This window comes from Malania oleifera, chromosome 9, assembly GCF_029873635.1.
Source record: "Malania oleifera isolate guangnan ecotype guangnan chromosome 9, ASM2987363v1, whole genome shotgun sequence".
Lineage (NCBI taxonomy): Eukaryota > Viridiplantae > Streptophyta > Magnoliopsida > Santalales > Ximeniaceae > Malania > Malania oleifera.
Window position 1 is genome coordinate 374401 of NC_080425.1, and position 25931 is coordinate 400331.

At 36.9% G+C, this 25931-nt stretch overlaps 1 protein-coding gene across 2 annotated transcripts in view; it reads left to right on the forward strand.

The window, feature by feature from the left end:
- The first annotated feature begins 1575 nt into the window (after nucleotides 1-1575).
- LOC131164569 (protein root UVB sensitive 6) overlaps nucleotides 1576-25931 on the forward strand; it is a 40868-nt gene continuing 16512 nt past the window's right edge. Inside the window, exons 1-6 of one of the 2 annotated variants that reach the window (XM_058121858.1) lie at nucleotides 1576-2215; nucleotides 3418-3516; nucleotides 8608-8721; nucleotides 19876-19947; nucleotides 20047-20157; nucleotides 20262-20381. In XM_058121858.1, coding sequence (XP_057977841.1) covers nucleotides 1868-2215; nucleotides 3418-3516; nucleotides 8608-8721; nucleotides 19876-19947; nucleotides 20047-20157; nucleotides 20262-20381 — 864 coding nt within the window. In that variant the 5' untranslated portion in view covers nucleotides 1576-1867. The remainder of the gene's footprint in view (nucleotides 2216-3417; nucleotides 3517-8607; nucleotides 8722-19875; nucleotides 19948-20046; nucleotides 20158-20261; nucleotides 20382-25931) is intronic. The other variant, XM_058121859.1, reaches the window with a different exon arrangement.

The window sequence follows — 25931 nt, forward strand, 5'->3', positions numbered from 1 at the left end:
GAATCGTTGCGTTATTTATGTATAATTAGTAATATTTATTCATTTTCCACAACATGTTTATGTGAATGAAAGTTGTGTATGATAGGTGTGAATGAAAGTTGTAAACGAATGTTGTGACCATACTGGTATGCCCGATTAAAATTATTTTCTTTTAATAGTTGCATGGATTTGAACAGGTGCTCTTATGTACTGTTTCTCACGGACTTATACGTAAAACTTTTGAATAAAATTTGTGAACATACTAGTATCGATTGCTGAGGATAAATGTTTTCTTTGAACATGTGTATGAATGTATATGATCATTTTTAAAAGGATACTCTGCCAAAATTTTTACATTAATTTGATACTTTGAATGTGTATGAAAGTTGTGAATAAAATTTGTAAACATACTAGTTGAACTCTAACAAGAAAAAAACTTCAGAAGAAGAATGAGAACCATCTAGGGCAATACATTGGATACTCCATCATTTCCTTATGATTTATTATCTTCATTCTTCACCATTCAACTTCATGCAAAAATTCTTCCTCGTTATCATCCTACGAAACCTATAAATGAATAGAAACCTACTTATGTTAGGCACTAAAAACCATTGATGGAACAAAAGACACCCTTTGCTGATAGTAGCATCTGCATTCCACTGCGATGAACCCACTAGAAGAGCCAAAACTAAATCCTACATGAAACCAAGGATGAGAAAATCGGATAATTCATGCAAGTTGATGACGTGAACATGACAATGACGATGATCAAATCTTACCCAGTATGCAGGACCTGAGGGTTTTGTCGGAACAATCATCAATTATCTTAATTCCTTTTCCAGATCCCTTCATTTTAATCTGTTTGCACTGTGTAAAAAGGTGATAAATGACTTGCAAATTGCAAACCAATTGGTTCCAATGGGATGTGAAAGGCAAGGGATGCAACAATAGTGGATGAGTAGGTAACCATGGCCAAATGGATTGGTTGGGAGTACAAAGTCAGGGTGCACTAGGGCTTGCAACCAAGGGAAGTCAATTGTTAGCTTATTAAATAATTTCACAGAGAGGCTATGTTGGCTCTATTAGAAGATGACAAATTACAACTAATCCACATAAAATATAGTTGTTTTGAGTGAGGAGCATCTGATGACAACATTAAGAACATATAGCAACTCTTTGAAAAAGAAAAAAACGATTAACACGCTGTAGGGATGATGTTTCAGAGTTTAGAAACAGTTTATGTTATAAATTGCAATTAAAAAGATAAAAAGAAAATGAAATACTTAAGATTTCTTAATTAATAAAAAAAATTGAATGTACAATAAATTTCGCTGTTTGGTTCAATTGGACCAAGCACCAAGATTTACATGGCAGCCTAATCGATTTAGTGATGCGTGCCTGTGTGGTAAGTAAATTCATTAGATCAAATATCGAGATTACGTGACAACTAAGAAATTTTTTTTCAAACAGAGTATTTTATATTTTATTATAAAATAATAATAAACTAGGAAAAAACTCAAAGATGAGGAGTCCCTGTCCCACCGTGCCAGCTCTCGTGTCCGAAATATACAAATACCCCCTCCTCCCTCGCCTACTCCTCTCCTTCTTCCCTCTCCCCCTCGCCTTTTCCTTTCGAGTGCTTGCGTGCGTGGCTCTCTCATCTCCTCAGTATGGTTAACACCGTTGGAAAGTGGCAGGGGGCCGGCGTCTTCTCCTCCTCCGCCTCTCCTCGTTAATTCCAATGCTCAATTACTTCCTACATATAAACACCTCTAGACTTCTCATCCGCCACCTTTCCTTCTACCTATTACATTAAATACCTATTACATTACAAACACACACTCTCTCTCTCTCTCCGCCCAGGTCACGCACTTCTCCAGTTGAATCCATGGCTCCGATCCAGCTCAAACGATCCCCGCCCCAAACCCTAACCAATCCCCAGGACGCTCGCCTCCTCGTCCGCGAAACCATCCGAATCAGCGCCAATCTCGCCTCTGCTCCCCCTTCTTCTCCCTCTCTCTCTTCTTCTCCGGCGTCGGGAGTGGCTGAGAGCAGGCGCGACACGAATTTAGGCCTCCTTCAGGACGATTTTGTTGATTCCAGCTTGAGGTTGATCTGCTGTGAGGAAATCGACGGCCGTCGTTGGAAGTACGTCGTGGACAATGGCGCCCCTGGTTGCTCCAGCAAGGGTTCCCTCCGCGCCATTAGCCTGCACACCCCGCTGACTCCCGTGGATGTCAGTTTCTTTCTATGTTACCTTTTTCTGCATCTGCATGTTTTGTTTTATTTCATTGCTTTTGGTACTCTTTTCGTTATCGTTTGAAGGTGCTTTTCTTGCTTTCTTCCAAGTTAAAGAATCAATTCAGTTGCTGCTAAAATCACGACGGCATTGCGAACCAAATGATGCTTTTTTTACTATCAAGTAAATAATATAATCAGGATTAGTTACACCATTGTACGAAAGAAATGACGAACAGCTTGTCATCCAATGTAGTGCTGTGATTATAATCTGAATGAAACCCAACTTATCTATGACCAGAGTATTAGCCCATGGGTTCTGTGCTTGACGCAGGACACCCAACAGGAAATAAACATTTAACATGAATTAGACAGTTCTATAAATCATATCCTGGCGAGTGTTTTAGTGGCTTTTTACAAGTCTGAAAAATAGTTTTAGGGTTGCTTAAAAAAGTGCTAGTAGGCACAGAGTAGCTAGGCTTTTAATCATGGTTTTGGTGCTTGAAATTTGTGAAGCAATTGGATTACAAAAAACTTGCAGGTATACTGAAAATCAGGGCTGTGAACAGTACCATAAAATTACTAAGGTTTGTTTTAAGGATTTTGTGTTCTAGGATTGTGGCTTTGTGTTTTGTTCATTTGAAAAATTTAGATAGAACTGAGGAATTCCCCTAAGATTTGGGAGAAATCGCCTCAATCACCACAAAAATGACATGGCCAATGGAAGGCAGTATGCTGGAAAATTCTATTTAATTCATCATTAAATCAAATGATCAGAACCCTTTTTAAGGTTCATGCTTACCATTCGTAGTAGGAATTTACTTGTTGGGTAAGCATCGAACCAAAGCATGACTTAACTTTTAAGCATATAATTTGAGAACTAGATTCGCTAAGGACTCTTTAAAAATTGCGCTACAAATAATCCATGGGAGTATTTCCATTTCTTCCCTTGTAGTGACTTCAATTTTGCTTAGTTCTTCCCAAAGAAATACTTTAGCGACCTACAACCACTGAGAACATAAAAGAGCTAACAAATTTTCACTCAATTTTTTTTTTCACACAAGTTTTTTTTTGGGGTTAGGATAGAAAAATTTTGTTGCTAATTCAGCATTGAATAAAAAAAGAAATAGGGAGGATCTCCATCATGAGTGCCTTGTGGAGTAACTTCTTTTTGTTCCATGCATTTGATTTTTGGTGCAGGAGTTGATGTCGTTCATTCAATCCTATGTGGTACCTGAAGGTTTCCCTGACAGTGTTGCCCCATCATATGTGCCCTACATGACATGGAGAGCTTTGAAGGTACTTTACTATTACGGCCAACCATCTATTCTTTTCTTAGAATTTTAGATTCAATTGGGTTCTTGAATCATTGTTTGAAACATCCATTGGAGTCAGCTTGTCATTCTATACTCAGTTCAACCCCCTTATAACCACTTGTTTTTTTTTTTTTAAAACTTTTTGTGAACTCATCTACCCTTTTCTTTATCATTACTTGCACATGGATACAATCAAAATGGAGAAATGTACTTGGACGAATCATTGCTTATAAATTAGTTATTTAAAATGTTCTTTTGATTGTTTGATTGTTGCTGAATGGCTTTGCAAAAAAAGATCGATTGCTTAGTCGAATGAAATTAATTGAAATGGGACTGTTCTAGAAACAATATTTTTTTTATAAAGAATTTATTAATTTAAACCAAAAAAAAAGGGCAGCTTGTTGCACAAAACTCCCGCGTATGTAGGGTCCAAGGAAGGGGCGGACTACGATGGGTCTATATTATGCAACCTTACCTTGCATTTTTGCAAGAGGCTATTTCCACGCCTTGAATCTATATTTTAAAAATTGATAATTTGATACCATTAGGATTTTTATTAAAATTATAATTCCTGATATCAGAATTTGTTGAACAATATATGTAGACTATTAATTAGGCCCCTGATGGAGATAAAAAAACTTCGTTATGTTGGAGGCTCTCTAAATCTCTGTCTTTGGATATGTGAAACTTCGTTATGTTGGAGGCTCTCTAAATCTCTGTCATTGGATATGTGTTTCGTGTGTGGAAACAATTCAGAGGATGTGTTCATTGTTCTTTTGCTTGGAATATGTGGAATTATGTTTTTTGGGTGCTTGGTGAAATGTGAGTATGCTCAAAATTAGTTGAAGATTTGTTGGTTATTTCTTCTGCTGGGTTTGGGAAAGGGGAAGTTTGCTAAAAGGTTGTCAAGATGTGTTCTTTGCGCTTTGTTGTTGAGGATATTGACTAGAAAGAAATGTTAAAGTTTTCGTTATTTGCGGAGGTGGGATGTAGTGTTTTGGATTGGCTGCTGTCCTAACTTGGGCTTCCTTTGGGAGCTAACCCTAGATCCACTAGCTTTTGGGATCTTGTTGTGGAAAGGGTTTCCAAACAATTGGATGGGTGGAGAGGCGCTCTTTTTTCTCTTGGTGGTAGAACAACCCTTATCTAGGCTTGTCTCTTTAGTATCCCTTTATATTTTCTTTCAATTTTCAAGATTTTGGTGCGGGTTGCTAATAAGACTGAGAATATTATGAGGGATTTCTTATGGTCGGGGGTTAGGGATTTTAGGGATCATTTGTTGGGAAGTGGTGGGTAGGTCTAAACAAGAGGGTTGTTGGGTATTGGAGATTTTATGTCTAAAAATACAACTCTTTTGATTAAATGGCTTTGGCGGTTTCCGCTAGAGAATTCTTACTTGTGACATTTTGCTATTAAAAATAAGTATGGATCAGACAAGAATGGGTGGGATACTAATTTGAGATTTAGATGTTCTTTATTGAGTTTGCAGAAAGTTATCTCTTAGAGTTATCTCCTCTTCATTCCCCATATTAAATTCCTGGTGGGGAGAGGTAATAATATCTGTTTTGAGAAAGACCATTGGTTGGGGAATGTTGTTTTGTCCACCTCTTTTCCACGCCTTTTTTGCTTGCGTTTAAGGTGGTAGGATGGTTTCATTTCTTCTTTTTGTTGTTGATCCAGGTGGTCCTTTGCCTTCTTGGGATTTCTACTTCTGAAGATCGTTAAATGATAGGGAGATGGTAGACTGTCCTCTTTGCTAGCCTTGTTGAATTACTGTCATTTTTCTTTGGAGGAGGGTAAGTGGTCTTGGACTTTGGATCCTTAGGAGGTATACTCTTGCATATTATTTTTGTGATTTTTTGAATATATATAATTTCTTTTTTCCTCTCTGTAGTTCCATTTGGAGGGCCAAAGTCCCCTTTAAAATCAAGGCTTTTATTTGGTTGGTTGCGCTTGATAGAATTAATACCAATAACTTGCTATAGGTTAGGAGACCTTTGAAGGCTATTTCTCTAGACATTTGTGGTCTTTCTTTTAATTGTTCATGATTTGTTTCGCATTTGTTCATTCATTGTGACTATGCTTGGAGGGTGTGGAACAAGTTATTTGGTCTTTTTGCCGAATGTTGGCTGAGTTTTGAGATAGTGGAGGACTTTTTGGCAGTGTCTTTTGTTAGCTTTGGCGTATTCTCAAGAGGGGGGGTGAATTGGAATTTTGAAATTTATTCCTAAGTTTAGCTAGTCTAACAGCAGTGTATTTGTAACCTAGGGTCTGTCTATGAAGTTCCAAATGCGCATATAAATATAACATGGGAAAATTAAATCATGCGTGACATTCACAATATAACATACACGTGCGATAAATAAATTGCTGAAAAATCAAATGCACACACGATATGTTATCGTGGTTCAGCCAACTGTGCCTACGTCCCCGCCTCTAACTCGCAAGTCCGAGGATTCTACTAAACGGGTGGAGCGACACCGATTACAATCAGGTCAATTCAAGGGGCTGACCTCAACCAACACGCGTTAACAGAATGTCGTACCTTGCTTCCCTAATCGGATCTAAGCCAATCCAGGACTATTTACCCTGCTAGTCTCCCTCTTCAGGCCTGTGCTTGGAATACAACAGTATGTTCTCAATAATGAAATTGGTACAGTGATTATGCTTTCATATAAAGCAGATGTGTACCCAATCTATGCAATCACATACACCACCAAATGATATAATGAAGTAAGTTCAATGTGGTCTTAGAGTTCTACTCTCAAATAATTATATGAGCGATGTAATCAGTGCGTGAGAGTGCAAACAATATGATCTCTATATCACAAAATATATTCAATCACGATGCTCAGACAAAGATATTAGCAATACTTTAGATATCTCAATGAGTAGATTTTCTCAACGTATAAAGCTCAAGAAATATATATATATATTTGGTTTGCAAAGAGGATTTAATCTTTGTATTCAACAAATGATATTACTCAATGAATATTGCAACAAAGATTTTCACCACATAAACATATATCTCTTCAAAGATTTCTCAAGATGAAACACACTAGATATTTGAAAATGATTTGAAAAGATTTTTGCAACCAAAATCAGATAAGAACTTCTCAAGATATTGCAATGATAATGCAATACTTAGAAGCTCAAGTGAAGTCTTCTTAGGATAGACTTATCAATGAAGTCCCCTAAGAACACTTGAGGTTTTGCTCTCAAATAAAATAATATCAAACAAGTACAATCTTGAGAGAGCAAATCTATAGAACAATAACACTCAAATCACACTTACAAAGATATATGAGCAATAAAATCTGGTAAGAATGAGTGTTGGAGGCTCAAAAATGAGTATTGTAGATTTTAGAATTTCAAAAGATTTTTCCTAATTAAGATTGCTAATTCCATGCTAATTATTCCAAATGAGGGGGTATATATAGACATCCCAAAAAATATAACCGTTCAGGACACATATGGAATTATTAGGAAACTTTTAATACAATTTAATTATTTTAACCCCGTTTAAAAATATTAATCACGGTAAAATATTTGGGGCAACCCGAGAACACTGGTCAATCGAGGTAGGTTCGGTTGACCGAGTTGCTTGAAGTTCAATCAACCGGACTGAGGTTCAGAGCGATTTTTCCCTTTTAGCGCGGTTCGGTCGATCGGGAACTTTTTGAACTATCTAGGTCGGTCGACTAGACTGTTGAGTTCTCACACGTGGGAACTCGGTCGACCAGGGCGTTGTTATTCATTTTGGGCACGGTCGACCAGAAGGTCAATTATGTTGACTCCTAGGGAGTTCGGTTGATCAGGTATAAGTGAACTAAACAAGTTCGGTCGACCGGGCTGTGGTCAATCTGTTGATCCGGCACCGGTTCGGTTGACCGGGAGGATTTTGTACATAGGAGTACGGTCGACCGAATGTGCACATTTAGTGCATTTTGGTCTTGTTTAAGCATGCAATCACTCAATTTAAATGATCATTCGTATGTGTGCATGTGTGAGTGTCCTAGGGTCATTTCTAAGTCCTTTTTAGTTTGAGCTTACTTGTTGTCTCATGCAGATGATGCGTATGATTATTACAAGTCAAACCCTAATTTACTATTACAGACCCTTTAAATAAAAATGAAATTAAGAAATAGAATACAACATATATTGCGTCTTCAGCTTCAATTCCTCTTAGTGCTATCATTATGATTTGCCAATTAGAATACCTGCACATAATCTCAAGCATGCATCAAATACAATAGGTATCTGTCATTATCAAAACCGGGCGTGACCTATGCGGTCAACATCTTTAGTTGGTTTTGGCAGAAAAAAGTGAAGGGCAGTGCTCTGGAAATGTGTTTTTTTTTTGCAGTCTTTTGGGGCTGTCGATGGAGCGTAATGTGTGTATTTTTCTAGGGAGGAACTCATCTCTTTTTCTGGTTTGGGAAGAAAAGATACACTATTTGGCTTCTCTTTGGTGTGTGGGGCAGGGGAATTTTAAGGAGGCGAGCTTTTCTGATATTTGGCACGATTGGCATTATGTGTTGGAGTGTTAGTTTGTGTTTGTTTTTTCTCTCTTTTGTTTTATAGTTTTCAGATTGTTTCTTTGTGTTTCCTATTTGGATTTTCCAGACTATGTTAAGGAGATGTTTATTCTCCTAGTTGTACATTGTTATTCCTTTTTCCATTACTGAAATTCTTCTTTTACTATAATTTTTTTTTCCAAGGAAGCATTTTGTATTAGGATTCATTTGGATAGAATTGGGTACTTAGCTTCTTTTGGGTTATGGTGCTGATTTTTTAAGGGGTGTTGTTTTCAAGACATCCCCTGAGATTGGAGTGCTTTTTTATAATGATGTAGTTTTGTTTTCTATTTTCTTTTGTTAGAGCCTAGAGGACTTCTTGTTCTGCTTTATTTTTTTGGTATTTTTTCTCCTCTCGTTTTAAAAATGGCTTCTTTTCTATAAAAAAACCTCAATTGTGAAAAATTTGACGTTCAATGCATTTCTAATTTTTGTTCATAGTTCTTCCCTCTTGTGCTGTTGTGAAATGCTATTAAGATTACAATGTTCATTTGCAGCACTTCTTTGGTGGAGCAATGGGTGTCTTCACAACACAAACACTTTTAAGTTCAGTTGGAGTATCTAGAAATAGAGCGACTCCTGGTGCTGTTGCTATCAACTGGATTCTTAAGGTATCTATGGTGTTTATACAAATGCAATGAGCCAATGAGTGAATATGCATAAATTTGGGGAACATTGAGATTAAGATCTTGTAGCATTTAACCTCATGGAATGGATTCAACCTCTATATATGAAAAACTTGCTATTGGTTGCAAGGAACCACATCATAAATTTAGACTACCTTGGTATTTGCACTTAAAAATCTAATATGACATACACCATATATGCACCCAGCTTATATACATATACATTTATACACATGCATAGGGGCTGGAATTTGTTGGTTTGGCAAATGCTATTTCAGGGGTTATTTGGTATTATTGTCAAAATTTGTGAAAACGAAAATTGGTAGCAAAAACTGAAGACTAGAAACGAACTAAAACCAGCAACCTTTTTGGGTGATATTTATAGAGATAGTACAAATTTTGGAGTCACACAATGCGTAATTGTCATCAGATCCTCATTTGCCATTGATGGGTACAAGACTACAAGAATGCCATTTTTCATTGTCAGGTAAGTGTGTCCAGCTACCAGCACTTGTGGAAGAAACCTTGATGTTCATTGTTTGTTTATTGTTGTCGCTTGTTCAACATTACTCTTACTAAGAAGCAAGCCGTTCAGACAATTATAGCATCCTTTCACTCATTGTCATTGACAACAAGGTCCTAAATTTTCAAGGCTTGAGAATTATGGAAATTTCAATTGAAATTTTGATGTCAATGTCAATCTTGATATGGGTTTTAAAAATGATGGAAATTAATAGTAAAATATGGAATTTTTTAAAGAAAATCTATAAACTACAGGTAGACATAATAATGTATAATTCATAATTAAAATACATCAAGGACAAGTATGTCATGTATACAGTGCAATAATTGTAATATAATAATAATATTCAATCAATAAAGGTGGAATCTATAATAAGTTAAATATTATTTTGTTGTGCAAATGAATGCGCAGCGGAAACAAATGATCTTACAACGCAGCAACCAACAATGAAATATACAGAAAAACACAATCACGCAGATCATATGAAAGCAATAAAACAATGACATGAAGAATTATGTGGTTTGACAATGCCTACATTCACAGGAGCAAATGACAGTGATTTTTCACTATCCTCTGTCAAAAAACATAGAGTTACATCATACAACATGTATACATAACCCTCTCGGAGGTTTTTCCCCTGAAACCCAACCTATACAACTTCCCAATTCAAAATTTGAAAACCAGCGCTGAGTAACTGAGCAAAACCGTCGAAGGTTTGATGTCGAGACCAAACAGTCGGTGTAACACTACAAAACAATCGATTGTTTCTTCTGAACTTGACAAAACTGTCGACGGTTTAGTCTTGCAACCCAGCTTCTCTATTTTTAACCATGTTTTCTCTTTGTACATGCATTCTACTCAACATATGAGCCACATATTACAACAATCTCGACCGTGGTGAATATACACCCCTTAGGAGACAACTGAAAACATAACATGCTGCTCCACTTGGGACAATGGGTTGGGACCGCCTCCCGTCTAGTAACTGGAGACATAAACCAAGTCCAAGTGATGCTTTAACTTGTCCATGGTAGCTTCGGCTACTGCCATATACCTCGACTTAGTTGTAGTAGTGCAACCAGAGACTGTACCCTGAACTTCCAACAAATAGGCCTTCCCACAACAGTAAACACATGCCTTGTTGTAGACCTTTTGTCATCCAAGTCCCCTGCATAGTCTGCAACCACAAATCCCACAACTGACGAATCACTCTATTGCCTGGCGAACATGATATCATAGTCTGAAGTACCCACACTGACAGCTTGTGCCAGACCCGGTCTTGTACTAACCACAGTATACATCAAACATTTCACTGCACTAGCATAGGGGTCCTTTGACATGTCACGAATGTCATCATTCGTCCTTGGGCACTGAGCGGTAGACAATTAAAAATGATTCGCCAACGGTGTACATACCGGTTTTGCATAAGCCATGCTAAACCTCTCCAACACTTTTTTCACAAAACTGTCCTGAGATAACCACAATCTCCCTGCGGCTCTGTCCTTGCGAAACTTCAACCCAAGAAACTTCTTCGTTGTACCCAAAATCTTCAAATTCTTTTCTCAACAGAGTTTTCAACTGATTAACCTCAGTCAAAGTTTTTCCAGCAATTAACATGTTATTCACATAAAACAATAGAGAAATTACCCACTTGTATCCTATCGCCCTCTTCTCTTCTGGAAGTTCCACCAATTTCTATGTCTGATTCTTATGCAATGACTCCATTTTCTCCACTATAACACTCATCCAATTACTTTTTCCTTTACTGTGCACCGCCTCTTGAAAAATAGTTGGAACCTTGATGGTAGTATTGAATGCATAAGATACCATATCATCAAATTCATACCTGAGTGGTGGTCCGATAGTGCATCTGGGCCCATTGTGATTCTACTTGTTTCCCGAGCTAGAACTCCCTGCATTGTGAACAATGTCACCTCTGCCTTGAGTCTGTAACTTCACTTGTATCACGTATCACAATCTCATTTCTACTGCAGTTTATACTGCAATACTGCTGATCTCCTGAGCTAGAACTCCCTACATTATGAACAATGTCATCTCTACCCTGAGTCTCCAACTCCACCTACATCACATTCTCATTGCTGTTGCAGTTTTTTGGCACCTGTTTCTCTTCATCTACCTGAGTATGCTGCACCATGACTTTCTCATCAATAACCATGTCTCCGCTAATCATCACCTTGTTTTCCATTGGATCTCACAGCTTGAACCCACCTTTCTGATGCCCTAGAAAGATGCACCGTTTAGACATTACACCAGACTTAGATCTCACCTCACTAGAATTGTGCACGATTGAACATTCAAACACTCTCAAAATGGAGTAGTCTACCGCATTACCTATCCAAACCTTCCTGCAACTGTCCCATCTAGTGATGCCTTTGACGATCGGTTAATCGAGAAACATGCCATACTCACTGACTTTATCATGAAGTTCTTTTCAAGCCCTGCATACAACCTGAGACACAGAGCCACATCATTTTGTTGTGGTGTCCTGCGTACTGTGAAGTGTCTCCCTATGCCATGTTGCTCACAAAACTCCCTGAACACCAACGTATTCAGTTCTATTGTCTGACCTGAGGATCTTTCTCCCGATCTGATTTTTTACCTTAGCCACAGTTAGACCTGGCAAACATTTTTGACTTGTGTAGTATGAAGTACACCAAGACCTTTGGTGATAAAATCATGAAGTGCATATGTCCAACCCGTGATGCTATCCTTATCGGTCCCCAAACATCTGAATAAATGTAGTTAAGAATACCTTCCGTCTTGTGTGTGGCTGTTTTACACAAAACAGTATTATTTGACTCAGAATTTGCGGCTGCAACTCCACCTTCAACTGTGGTACCCAGTAGCACATAGATATTTCCCACTAATTTCTTGTCCCTTCATCACCATCAAGATGCCTTTACACACCTTCATTATCCCACTTTTAGACTTGTAACTATATCCGTTACAATCTAAAGTGCCCAATGAAATCACATTCTTTCATAGATCCGATACATGCCTTAAGTCACATAATGTTCTCACAACACCATCATACATTTTAATTATGATATTCCCTATTCCAATAATTTTGCATGAAGCATCATTTCCCATTAGAACAGAATCAGAATTTACTGACCTGTAGGTGTTGAACCATATTTTATTTAGTGTCATGTGATAAGAACATCCCAAATCTAGGATCTAAGAATCCGTGAGGCATTTTGAACCCGATGAAATAGAAAGCATATCACCATCACTGCTCCCTGAGTCTCCTTCTTCCACTATATTCGCAGATTTTGATGAACCCTCTTAATTTTTTGCATTCCCCTTCTTTCACTCCAGACACTCCGATTTTATGTGCCCAATTTTCCTGCACTTAAAACACCTTATGTCTTTCTTCTTCTCGGACTGCAACTGAGATTTATCAGTGTTTTAAAAGACGAAGGCGTAAGGCGAGGCGTTTTACCCTCCGCGAGGCAAGGCGTTGAGGCGTAAGCCTTTTGGGGCTGTATTTTTAAAACAATTAATAAATAAAAAAAATTATATATATAGTATTAAAATGAGAAAATGTTAGAATAATGGGAAAAAAAAATAGCATTCATAATTCTTAAGTATCACATGGGGCAATTTTAGGCTTTAGCTAACAAACTCAAACAATGCATGTTAAAAATAAGCCATAAGTTTTCAAAAAGAAGAGAAAAAACCAAATTACAACATCACAATATCTCATCATCCAAGATTCTAATTTCTAAGATTCTAGTAAATCTTAATCAACAAAGTAAAGAGGGAACTATCCAGATCTTCATCAACGTCCTCATCTTCATCATAATAAATAGGAGTTCTTCCAGTAATAAATTCCTCTCCCACTTCAACATCATTGTCTTCCTCAATTGTTTCTAATGTTGGCCCCTTGCCTTTGTCTTGAGTGCCTACATATTCAGTAAAGCTATAGGTTAGGAGTTAGGAGAAATGGAGAATTATAAATTAGTAGATTAAAAAATGACTATTGATATGTATGTACCCAAGTTCTCACAATAATCACTAATTTTCCTTTTTCTAGGAAGATTAGAATGCGAGCTACCGGAAGCTTGTGTTGCTTGAGCATCATCTCCTTCAAGAGGTACCATGGTCAAATCTCTAATAGCATCAACATCTAGGACATTTTCATCATCAACCTAAGAAGTATCTTTTGGGAGGATAGGTTCTTCCTTCTTTGTGATCCATTCATCATCTGAAGCTACTTCTGGCACCAATATTGGATCATAATTTTGTCTTTTTCTTATAGCTCTCTCCCTCAATTTGGTGTTGTACTTGACGTAAACTAGAGCATTCAATCTCTTGTGCTCAAATCTATTCCTATTTTTCATATGAATTTGCTCAAATGTGCTCCAATTACTCTCACATCCACTAGCACTAAATGTTAGGCTAAGAACATAAATAGCAAAGTTCATCAATTTTGGGGTCTTTGTCCCAAAACGCTTCCACCAATTAGCTACAAAATAAAAGAGAACATGTTTAAGTTCCAAGTTATATGAAGAAACAAGGATAGAGTACTACTAATTAACTATTTTTTACTAAAATATTATTTTTACCTAGGCTTTTCAACATTCTGGAGTCAACAGCCACTCGAGTCCCAAAATCCCCTAGTGCATTATCAAACAAATCCAACTGGATGTCTATAGCTAGCCTCTCCTCATATGTCAACATTCTATCCATGCATTCAAATAATCCTTTCTTCACTTCTTCACAATTAGAGAAGTTCTCCTTATAACGCAACTGGGGATTTAAATAATATCCTGCAACATGTAAATGGTGATGAAGTTGTGGAGTCCATCTAGTATCCATTTTTCTCCAAATGGATCCATATTTTTTCTCATTTCTAGAAAAATTTGCAGCAATTTTTTCCTTTGCCGAATCCATCATCTTATAGAGAAACCCCATGGTTGGTCTTTCCTCAGAATCCACTTCCCTTAGAACACACACAAGAAGGACAACACTCTTGATAACATACGCCACGTGAGGCAAAAAATGTTGGTCAAATAAAACTATTGAGCGAGTCCTTATACCTTCATGCATTTTTGCATATGTAGAAGTACACCACATCTCCGAAGAGAACATAGATTGAAGGCCTTGCTTTTGTATGTAAATGCTTTGAAGTGTCAAAAATGCAGTAGCAAAGCGTGTCACTGCAGGGCGGATGAGTTCTTTGTTGTTGGTGAAATGTTTCCTCATCATTGCAAATACATAGGAATGATTATAAATAAATTTCACAACTTGCGTAGCCTTTAAGATTGTGCTTGCCTGGATCTTCAATTTTGCAATATCCTCCAACATGAGATCCAAACAATGTGCAGCACATAGAGTCCAATAGAGCTTCTCCCTCTTTTCCATAAGCTTTTTTCCACCATTTATCATGTTTTTCGCATTATCAGTTATCACCTGCACAACCTTTTCCTCACCAACTTCCTCAACCTCCTCATGCATATACTTAAACAACAAATCCCCATTTTTATAGAATCAGAAGCATCAATGGATTTTAAAAACCACGTACCAACAGTACTATTCACAAGGAAATTAATTAAGACCCTTGAACACCCATCAGTCCTTCCATCAGTCATGATAGAACTTCCATATTCCTTCCAGACTTTTTTGTGATCTTTCAACATCCTTTCGATGTCTTTCACTTCATCTTTAAGGATCCTAGTCCTCATCTTATGTATAGATGGAGGCTTGAAACTTGGCCCATAATTAGCAATTCCATCCACCATAACATGCCAATATACGTCATCCATCAAATTAAATGGTAACTAAGTTGTTTGGTAAGGGCAAAAAGTTTACATTTGTTTTAAACCACCATCAACAGAAAAATTACGTGTATGTGCGTATTTATACTTCCCATTGTTCTTTGATAAATTCTTATTTGTGCTAACTTAATTAATAAAACAAAATACATTATACACCCCATTAATCTATTAGACCCATAAGGCATACGAATAATACAAATATACAATAACTAGAAAGGAAAGAAGGTTGAAGTTGAAAAATATGGAACATATAAATATTGACTTGCTAATATTATCAAAATAAAATATTTTCCTAAGTAGTTAGTATTTTTAAACTGTTGTATTTTCAAACAGTTAATTAATTCTTGTGAGTATTTTTAAAAAAATACTCAATTTTGTATCATTATCATCCTCATTATAATCTTTTCCCCTTGTCACAACATAGTGTATTGAGAATGATTTATGAAAGGGGGTGGGGGGACAAAAGTGAGAAGGAAAAGTAAAAAATAGAATAAATTTTTTGGTGTAACAGTCCTGTAGCGGTTATGTAATGGCTGTAGTGGCCTTTACGTAACGGTTGCGGTCCGTAATGGCTGTTACGGCCGTGATTTTTTCTTCCCTCTAATTTTGCGGTAATAGTATCGGGAACCCAAATAATCGTTTTGTAACAACGTTACGTAACTGTCACGGCCGTTATTTAAAACCATGCTAGCGATAACTATATAACACACTGTAATTTTTATGATCGCATCTTTGTAGGCAACATGTGTATAGGGAGGGAGGCAAGGTAACATGATTACAAAAGCTAGTGGGTTATACAATGATTGATGAACTCTCACTCTCCCCTAAAGAGCATTCTATGCTATTGTCATTTTGGCACTATGAAACAACAATGTGACTGAGGAGTCATACTCCCCCTTTTGACTAAGGCAGTATCGTTTTCAATGAATAAAACTTACACTATTATTTACCCGATGGTTACCCATCTCATGAGCACAAGACAAGTGGTCACTGGCAAGAATTAAACAAGCTTTGCTCGTGACATTGGTCCATTGAGGACTTTGTTATGGAGTACACAGCAATCATATGACTTAAATTTCATTGCCCGAGCTGCTGCCTTTGCTGCCATTGCTGAAAAATAGAAAAGTGTTGGAAAGATACTTGTAGAAAATGTTATTTTTACGCGAGTCACTTCCAGTCTTACTAAGTTGCCTTGTTCAAAGCGAGTTGAATGCTTTCTTATTGACTACCATAATTGTGGGCAAAAAATGACGCTCTTATTGCAATTGTCATATGGAGCCATTATCTCATCATAATGGAGATAGCTGAGTGAAAGCCGAGCCCATGACTGACAAGAGTTATACTCAGGTCGTGAATGCACTTGGGTATTCTAAGGGTGAAGATGACCAAGCCCATGACTAAAAAGAGTCATATTCAGGTCGTGAATGCACTTGGGTATTCTATGGATGAAAATGAAGTGGCTTATTTTACCTAGCATGCGTGTTTGCTTTAGCTCAAAGTTTTTTTTTTTGGAGGGGGTGGGGGGAGATAGAAAAAGAAGATATTAATGAAGGAAGAATGTACAAAAGGGAGCATAAGAGTCTTTCTAAGGAGAAAAGAGGACAAAAAAGATAAAAATCAATCAAAACAACATAGCCATCAGTCACACTGTAAATATAAAAAACACCTGCCATTTAAGTAACCTGCTGCAAAAGCCCATAGCAAGGCTATATTCTGATTCCTATCCTATCCTAAAGGCCAAGTAATCTTCTTCTCTGTAGAGATATGCACTGTTCCAACCAAATGCAACAGCAAAGTCCACACCTCGACAAAGCCAAACCATCATTTCTCCTACCATAACGTGTGAAGGAAATATTCAACAAATCCTCCACCTGTTCTGGTCAAATTTAGCTCCTTCAAAATGCCAAATAACTCGTTCCAAACCCTCCATGAAAAAAACTATGCAAGAAAATATGGGAACACATTCAGAACTATCAAAGCCTTGCAGTAGATTGCTGGTGTGAACTCTATCGAGAACAGCCAACCAATATAAGCCTTAATCTGACAGGGAATTCTGGCGTTCCAAATACTACAATATAGTGAAAAGGACATTTTTTCACGAATCAAAATCCTAAAGAAATACCCTGAGGAATCTAGAACCGACAACTTTGTGTCCTTCCAACAACCCTTCTTAGTAATGGAGATTTTTAACACTTGATCCATCTTAAACTGGATTAACCTTTTTAATACGCTAGCTAAGATGTTGGGTTTTGTTAGGCTGCTTGGGCAGCAATTTTATTCATGAACATGATTCAAATTCAATTGGATATTAAGAAGTGTTATGTGTTTGAGATCATTCTTATTTATTTGTTATTTATTTATTGATTGAATTTTCACCTGCCCATCAAATACATCTCCTCATACCAATATAGCGATATTCTTTCACCATGATGGTTGTGAAGTTGTTGCTGTGCAAATCATCTTATACAAGAATCATTATGGGATTTCATTAAATACAGCATTGACCAAGAAAATGCTACATTGGATCATAGAGAGAGTTTGTGCAAAATCAACACCATAAAAGGAGAAAAGCAAAGTAGCAAACTAATGAGGAAAACAATGTAGGAATAGGATAACCAGTTGGTAGGCATGCTAATGCAAGTAGCTGATTGATAAATCATTCTAAGCTGTCATTTTGTTATCTTGTTTATTTCAATTTTTCAATCAGGATCTAAGTGAATATCAACCTTGGATCTTATCTGCAAGACTGCAGCACGTGGATATGCTCCTTTTAGACTCCGACCTTATTAGGTATATGGTCTCTGTTGTGGAATGCCCTTCTGGTTCTGTGAGTGGTTCAGGAGAGCACAACTGTAAGGATGAGGAGCAGATTGTTAGTAAAGAAGTTGGGAGATGAGTCCAATGAGGCGACGCTGAGTGCAAATTTGCAAATGTTTTTGGGTGCAATGATGGAATAGTGTTGGATGATATTCACGCTCCGTATGGTTGTAGTTTGGACTCTCCTTCAGAAAATGCTTCTCATGTCTCGTAACTCCACAGGAGGCTTAAAAAGTTCCAATGTTTGATGGATTGAGAGTAACATTCTTATTAAGATTCAAGGTACGATAGAGCTGGAAGTTGCAATCAACGGAGATGGTTTTTACTGATTTCGAGCAATGCCAGTGGTGGAGGTTGCGTTTTGTGGTGGGATTGTGGAAAATGCAAGTAAAAGAAAGTGCAAAGAAAGGATAATTTGAAATGCATGGTATGCACCATTATTGGTGAAGGGAAACTTTTTATATATGAGCTGTCTTGGTTTAGGTATTTTATTATGTTCTTTGTCCTTTTCTTTTTTAGTTTGTATTCTTGTCTCTCCTGCACAATAATTTTTTTTTTCTATAAAAATTCGTAGGTCTATTTGGAAACTCGGGATGGGTAACCTTTTTTCTTCTTGTGGGAAATAATGCAGACCTGAGTTTATTTTCATATAGTTTCATTAAGACCAAAAAAAAAAAAATTGCTTGATTTCCTGCAGGTCTCCTTTTGAATGTTGCTAAGAGATCATGGTTAAGATCCAGATCTTGTTTAATTATGTTTGCATGTTTTTGAGTTCTAGTACTATGCACCAGTGTTTCTTTAGAATTATGTACTGTTGCTATTCCTAAAATAATTTACTCATGATGCCTGAGAGAAAGAAGAGTGTCTCTTGAAACTGGTTGCTTTGAAGTTGGAAATGGTAATAGAATCAGGTTTTGGTTGGATGTTTGGTGTGGGATGTGGAGATACAGCTTTTAAAAATGAATTTGTGGCTTTGTTTAATCTGACCATAGATGAGGAAGATTTGGTGGTGAAGCTGTGAATGTAGTCTTATTTGGCCTTAATCCAATCACTTGGAAGTTGGACTGTCCAGTTCTGAAGGGAACGCCATGAGTGGGAGAGTTGGCTGTAGGAACCTTGTGGACCCCTCTACAGCATAAATCCTGATAATCTCAGGGAGGATGTGATCAGATGGAAAGGTGGAATGAATGGCAGGTTCTCATTTAAATTGTTTTACAACCTTATCATTAACGGGAGGCAGTTATTCCTTAGAAATCTGCTTGGAGGCCAAAAGCCTCAGAAGGTAGCTATTTTGCCTTGGAAGCTGTTTGGGAAGCTATCCTCACTGGGGATAACCTCGGGGGGGGGGGGGGGGCGGGTGTGGGTAGAGGGTCATTTTGGTCATCTGGTTCTTCATGTGCAAGGAAGATGGAGAGGCATCTAATTACCTTCTCTACCACTAAGAGTTGCACAGGACCTGCGGAGTTCCATTTGGCAGGGGTTTGGGGTCCATTGGGTTATGCCAAAAAAGTGTGAAATCTCTTTTGCTGTGGTGAGGCAAAGTAGATTAACCCTAAGAGGAAGAAGGTGTGGGATTCGACCTCCCTTGCCTTTTTTGGTGCATTTTGGGGGAAAGGAACTCCAATGGAGAGGTATCAGTTCAAAAGTTGAACAACTTTCTCAATCATTTGGTTTTCTAGCACTCTAGGATCTTTTATCCAGATTTTCTCTCCTGGATTGAATTTTTTAGTGTAGGATTTTTTTGGTATAGATCTGACCTTGTAGTTGGGTTGGCACCCCTTTTGTGCCCATACTTTGCTTATAAAAGAAAAGTCTCTTGAATCAAGCTTACCATCTATCTTTGTATATATAAACATCTGGTTGTTTCTGTATACTTTAGTGATAGTTCTTCAGTTGTTAATCTTATTTTCTACTGTTCTATTGCTGTACAATCTTCTTTTTTAGGTTTGAGTCTGGAGAATTAGAAATATCCCATGATGTTATGTTCTAAACCTGTAGGATGGTGCTGGTCGTGTTGGAAAAATGATTTTTGCTCGCCAGGGAAAGAAATTTGATTATGATCTGAAACAGGTAAAACTTCTCCAAGATCTACTTGTCTTTGCAGTCAATCTTTTGGGGATGTTCCTGAATTATATACTAGCCATGTCATGAAATTATGGTGTATTCCAGCTTCGGTTTGCGGGTGATCTCCTAATGGAGTTGGGTGCTGGTGTTGAGTTGGCAACTGCAGCTGTGCCTCACCTTTTTCTGCCTTTGGCTTGTGCTGCCAATGTGGTGAAGGTCTGATTGCTTCCTTCTGTTTTCCTTCATTTACATTTAGTTAATTTTTCTTGACAGCATCCATGCTTGTTTCAGTTTCAATGTTTATTTTTATTAACTTGCAGAATGTTGCTGCTGTAACATCAACATCAACTCGTACTCCAATCTACAAAGCCTTTGCTAGAGGAGAAAACATTGGGGATGTCACTGCTAAAGGAGAGTGTGTTGGCAATATTGCAGATCTGGTACGCTTGCGCTCATTTCCTCTTTCAAACTCCATTTTCCTTGGATTGATACCTGTGTGATGAGGATGCTAAGACTAATGATTGCGTAGAAATGACACAGAAAGGACATGGCAGTACGTGTGTGCATATATGTGTGTGTACAAAGGAACAACAAAATTAACCTGCATAGCAAGGACATCTTAATTTCAGCATGTGTATCTGTCTCTGTTTGTGTGAACAAGGAAAGAACAAAGTAAACCTGCATAGCAAGGACATCTCAATTTCTGCATTTCTTCACATCAAACAACATCTCTGGGCAGGTCAAACATGCTAAGGTTATAGTTTTAAAAAATCATTCACAAAGCCTATGTTCTGATTCTATGTAGAACCCCTGTGGACACATGCTAAGCATGGAGGCACTCCGTCTATGATTCTTTAATACACTCACTTACATAGTAAAAATGGCAAATTATAATTAGAGAATTTTTTATTTCATTTATAAAAGAATTAGGGCCTGTTTGGTATCGTTGTTGTTTTCTATTTTCTGTTTCTGTTTTTGCACAGCAAAAAAATAGATTATAAAACGCGTTTGTTTCTACTGTCAGTTTTCTGCTTCTGTTGCCGATTTTCAGCTGTTTGCCAAAAACTGAAAAACCAAATTTTATGGTTTTTAGTTGTTTTGGCAACCTGTTTTTAGAAATTTTAATATCTAGAAATAGTTTTTTTGGATTAAATTATTCATTTTATACACTTGTAAATTAAAATCAAAATTAAATGAACATATGAATTTAATTATAATTAAAAGAAAAATATGCATAAATTTCAAAAAATAATAATAAAGCCAATTTACAAAATAATTTTACTATTTTTCAATTTTCATGTTCAATAAAATTTATATTGTAAAGTAAATTTTGAAAGAAGAATAATGAAGTAAAATAATTATAATAAATTTTATTTTTATTATAGTAATTTTTTAATGTATATTATTTGTAATTTTATTATTTTAATCGTATTTTTATGATACTATGATTCAAATATGAAAATGAGAATTTTTTAAATTAAAATTTTAAGTTGTATTAGTTTTATAAATGTTAACCAAATAGGTTGCTGGTTTCTAGTTTTTAGTTTTTGGTTTTCGTTTCTAGTTTTCGTTTCTCTAATTTTTGACAGTGATACCAAATAACCTCTTAGTTTTTTTAGATAATAGAAAAAGATCTGTTAAGAGAGAAGGAGAATATAGAGAAAAAAACAACAAAAACAACAAACCGAGCCTTAATTCACACTAGGTAGGGTCGGCTACATGAAGCCTTACCATCTCATTCCAAGTTATTTTAGGTCTACCCCTATTCTTCTACTCCTACTACGAGTAATTAGTGTACTCCTTATCTGTGCACTATTTGGCATATGTTGCATGTGTCCAAACCATCTAAGACGCCCCTTCCTTATCTTATCTTCTACAAGTGGTATGCCTAAATTACCACAATATGTGTTCATTCCTTAATTTGTTTTTTTTTTAACAGTATAATACTCATCAGCCTTAGCATTCTCATTTTTATCAACTTTTACTTTTTGGACATATAGTTTCGTAGTTGGCCAACATTTTGATCCATATAGTATAGCTAGTTTTATAGCCTATACAACTTCCCTTTTAATTTGAAGTGTATTCTATGATCACTCAACATGCTTAAAGCACTTATTTATTCACCCATTCCACTTTAACTCTGTGTATAAAATTTTGTTTGATTTCTCCTTCAGCTTGCAAGGTTTCAAAATATAGTAGTGCTATTATTTTCTTGACCATCAAGTGTAAGCTTTTTTCCAATATTCCTCCTACCATGACTGCACATTTCATATATTCTGTCGTATTTCTACTTATCCTAAAACCTTTATATTCTAAAGCTTCTCACCATATCTCTATCTTAGATTCTACTCCATCCCTAGTTTCATTCATCAAGACCATATCATTTGCAAATGACTTACACTATGGAGCCTCAGATGCTCCTACTAAGTTCATCCAACACTGGTGCAAAAAGATCAAGGTTGTTAGAATTAGGATCCTACATAGGATCATTGGGGGGGGGGGGGGTTTCCAAAGGATTGGATTGTAGGATTGGGTCGTGGTTCGTAAGATTCTACTTAAAATGTAAAAATAAATTAAGAATTTACGTGTTTGTCATTTTATGACAACTCAATAAAATAAGTAAACATGGTAGCAAGTTTAAGAAATTAAAACAAACTTCAGGAATGTAGTCAGCTTGCCAGCCAGCACCTAGCAGGATTTTTCTTCAGTAATTTCTACCTAAAAAAATCTGAATCATCTGAATTTCAAAGTGCTCCTCAAAGGGCAGACTGTTGCTAGTTTGTTTATTCAATAATTGTTACCAAAAATAAAAGCAAAAAGAATGAAGAAAAAAGGAAGAAGAAATTTCTATTCTTAATTAAATGAATTGCTGTTAACTTCTTAGCTTCTGTGGTCTTGTCATCAGATCATAAGAAGAAGAAGAAGAAGAAGAGGAAGAAGGAAAGAGACGAGGAATAGGAACAAAAAGAGGAGGAAGAAAAGCTTTTTCTTGAAAGGAAGAACTTTTTTTTAGTCGAAAAGATAAGAAGAAAAAGAAAGATGTCTGCTTGCTGCATTTGGGGAAAAAATAGGTCTCTGGCTTGTTGATAATAAGAAAAAAGAAAAGGAAGAAAGTAAAATATTAAAGATACGCATAACTGATACAAGCCTGCAACTTTAAGCTCTTAGCCTGATTGTACAATTCCTTGGTTGTTACTTTATGCTGATTTCAAGGCTCTCAGCTAGCCTTTGCTGCTGTTGGAAGAAGGAACAGTCCCAGCCTGCTGATAGACAGCTTGGTATCTGCCTCTCAAGAACTTTAAGCTCCCGAAGAGCTTTCGGTTTCGAAGGAAGAGAGCTTTCAAGAGATGCTCAGCTGCTCTCTTGACTTGGAACAAGCAAATCCCAAGAGATACTTGTTATTTTGCGCTAATTTTGAAGCAGTTGGGCCAACTGGGCTAAATTATGTGTTTATATGCAAAAGTGAAATTTTTGGGCCAATAAAAATATAGATTGGACATTTTATTTAAAATTCTAAAAAGAAAAAACCCATATTATGTTGCATAAGCAGGATCACAATCCTAAGATTCTAAAGATGTTGATAACTGGGATCCTACTTGATTCCAATCGTCAAACAATCCAGATTAATTGGGCAAATCTAGATCGAGGACCACACAAACACACAATCAAGATCGAGATTTTGATAACCATGAAAAAGACAAGGGCTCAAAGCAAATCTTGATGTACACGTATTGTGATTGGAAAGTCCTAACGCGAGTCATTATTCTATAGTATATATCCTTGTATGCCTACTTCATACTCATATTTTTTCCCCAAAACCCATCATACAACTTCCCTAGGTAGTAGGTACGCTGTTCTATAAGTCAATAAAAACCATATGCTAGCTCCTTGTCTTTTCCTTAAACTTTTCCATTACTTTTCTTAGAAGATATATAGCTTCTGTAGCCGCTCTCCTATGTTTCTGAGAGCCTTGGGTATAACCTTGTCTTTGTTCAGTTATCCTTTTTCAAAGCTTTATTGTATGGCTCATAAGTTTAATTCCACGGTAGTTATTATAACTTTGAATATTTCCTTTATTTTGGGAGATAGTTATTAAGGTGCTTTTCTTCTATTCATTTGGCATTTTTTTAGTTTTTGTAATTGTGTTAAACAATTAGTTAATTTCTCAGGCGAAGGATCGAGCACTAAAATCGAAGCCTCTGGAAGAGCCTTTGTTCCACCATTGAGAATCTTGCGACCTGTTCTCTCTTGCCACATCGACCCATACACCATCGCGACTCTTCTTCTTTGCTATAGAGAAACTGTAGTCAATTTCCTCTTTTGTTTGCGATTGTTCCCTTTTGCGATGATGACCGGTGTGACTCTTCTCCATCGCTGCATATCAGGTCTATCGTCTCACATCACAGAGTTATGCTTTGGTATTCTTTGGCCGACTTATCAAAGAAGATCTTTTCACACTTCGGGCAGAATCGAATCTCTACCTTTCGAAGTAGCTTTCTTTTTTTGGAAGCAGAACCTGTGAGCCCAAAAGTCCTAGTTTCTGGTAATCTGTTCTTTCGCTTTCTTTTGCTTATTTGAACTCTATAGAGTCAAAGGATTGAGGAAGAAGGTACAAAAAGTAAGAACGAGAGATCTCATGATGCCAAAACCCATCTCAATAGATAGAAAATTATTCTCTTTTGAATGGATTCCAACGTTGGGAGCCCCTCAAATCTTGGAGAAGGCAAGAAGGAAGGCATATCGCTATGTTTTGCTAAATAATAAGGTCCATCGGTTCCAGGAACAGATGTTAGAGTTTTGGGGGCAGAATACCAAATTCTCGTGGATTAAGCAGATGAAATTCCCAAGAGGTTTTTTGATCGTCAATTTTACGTGGAACAAATTCGGAAGAATGATAGTAGTTGAGAAATTACTGTACTCAAGGGGTAGAGTGTCATTGAGAATTCCAAAGGGCAGGGAAGCCTCAGGTTGGTGGAGTTCTTGTAGATCGTTGTAAGGGAACGATGAATGCTTGAAAGGAACCATTGAAAATTCGTGGGCATGGTGTTTAGATAGTGTAGTTCAACCGATATAGAGTAGAGAAATGGAATGGCTACTATACCGAAGGGATTACCCAATGTGCTAAGTTATGCATAGGTTGTAAAAAATGGAGCTGAGAATGAGCGTATTTCTCCGGTGAGTCGTGTCGGACAATTGAGAGAGGTAAGACTCTGATTTTGGAAAGATAAAAATTAGGGGAGAAAGGTGAAAGCCCTTTGCCTAAAATAATTGGTTCAATTAGAAGGCTGAAAATTGTGGAAGTGGATAAATAACTTTACGTCACTCATTATGAGCCAGGAGGACTTGTATGAAAACTTGCTTTCCTGACAGGTCCAAAAAATTTTAAGTGGGTTGGATCAGTGGGACTAGGGTGGGTGGAGAAGGAAATCTAGTTAGAGGAAGAATTTAGGAGGTAAACATGATTCTAACTTGCTGAAGGCACAAATGATTGGCAAGTTGGAACATTGTTGCCATTCACCAATCATGGGGGATTCTCTGATAGCATCATAAGAAAATGTAAAACCTATTGTTGACCTCTCACTTCAAGGAGAGAGGACAACAACAAAAAATGTAAAATCTTTAATTATAGAAGAAGCGGTTAAAAAGAATGAGATCCTTCAAAAAGTTGTGGAAAATACAACACTACTTTGTGAGTCTGAATAGAGGTTTATTTTCCAGGACTTTGATATTAAATTGGAAGATTGGTTTGGAGGATAATAATGGTTTGATTTTGGAATAGATTTGAGAATTTGAAGAGGCGTGCATGGGCTCTTATCAGTTGAAAACTTTGGATACTGGTTGCCAGGAAAGGAGTGATTGCGAAATCACGAGGCAAGAGGCTACTTCTCAAGACTAAGACATTAATATTATCCATTTGAGTCTATCAAAAAGTTACAGTAAAGAAAACAAGGGGAAAGAGTTGGCTAAGGGTGTCAAGTCAGTAATGATAT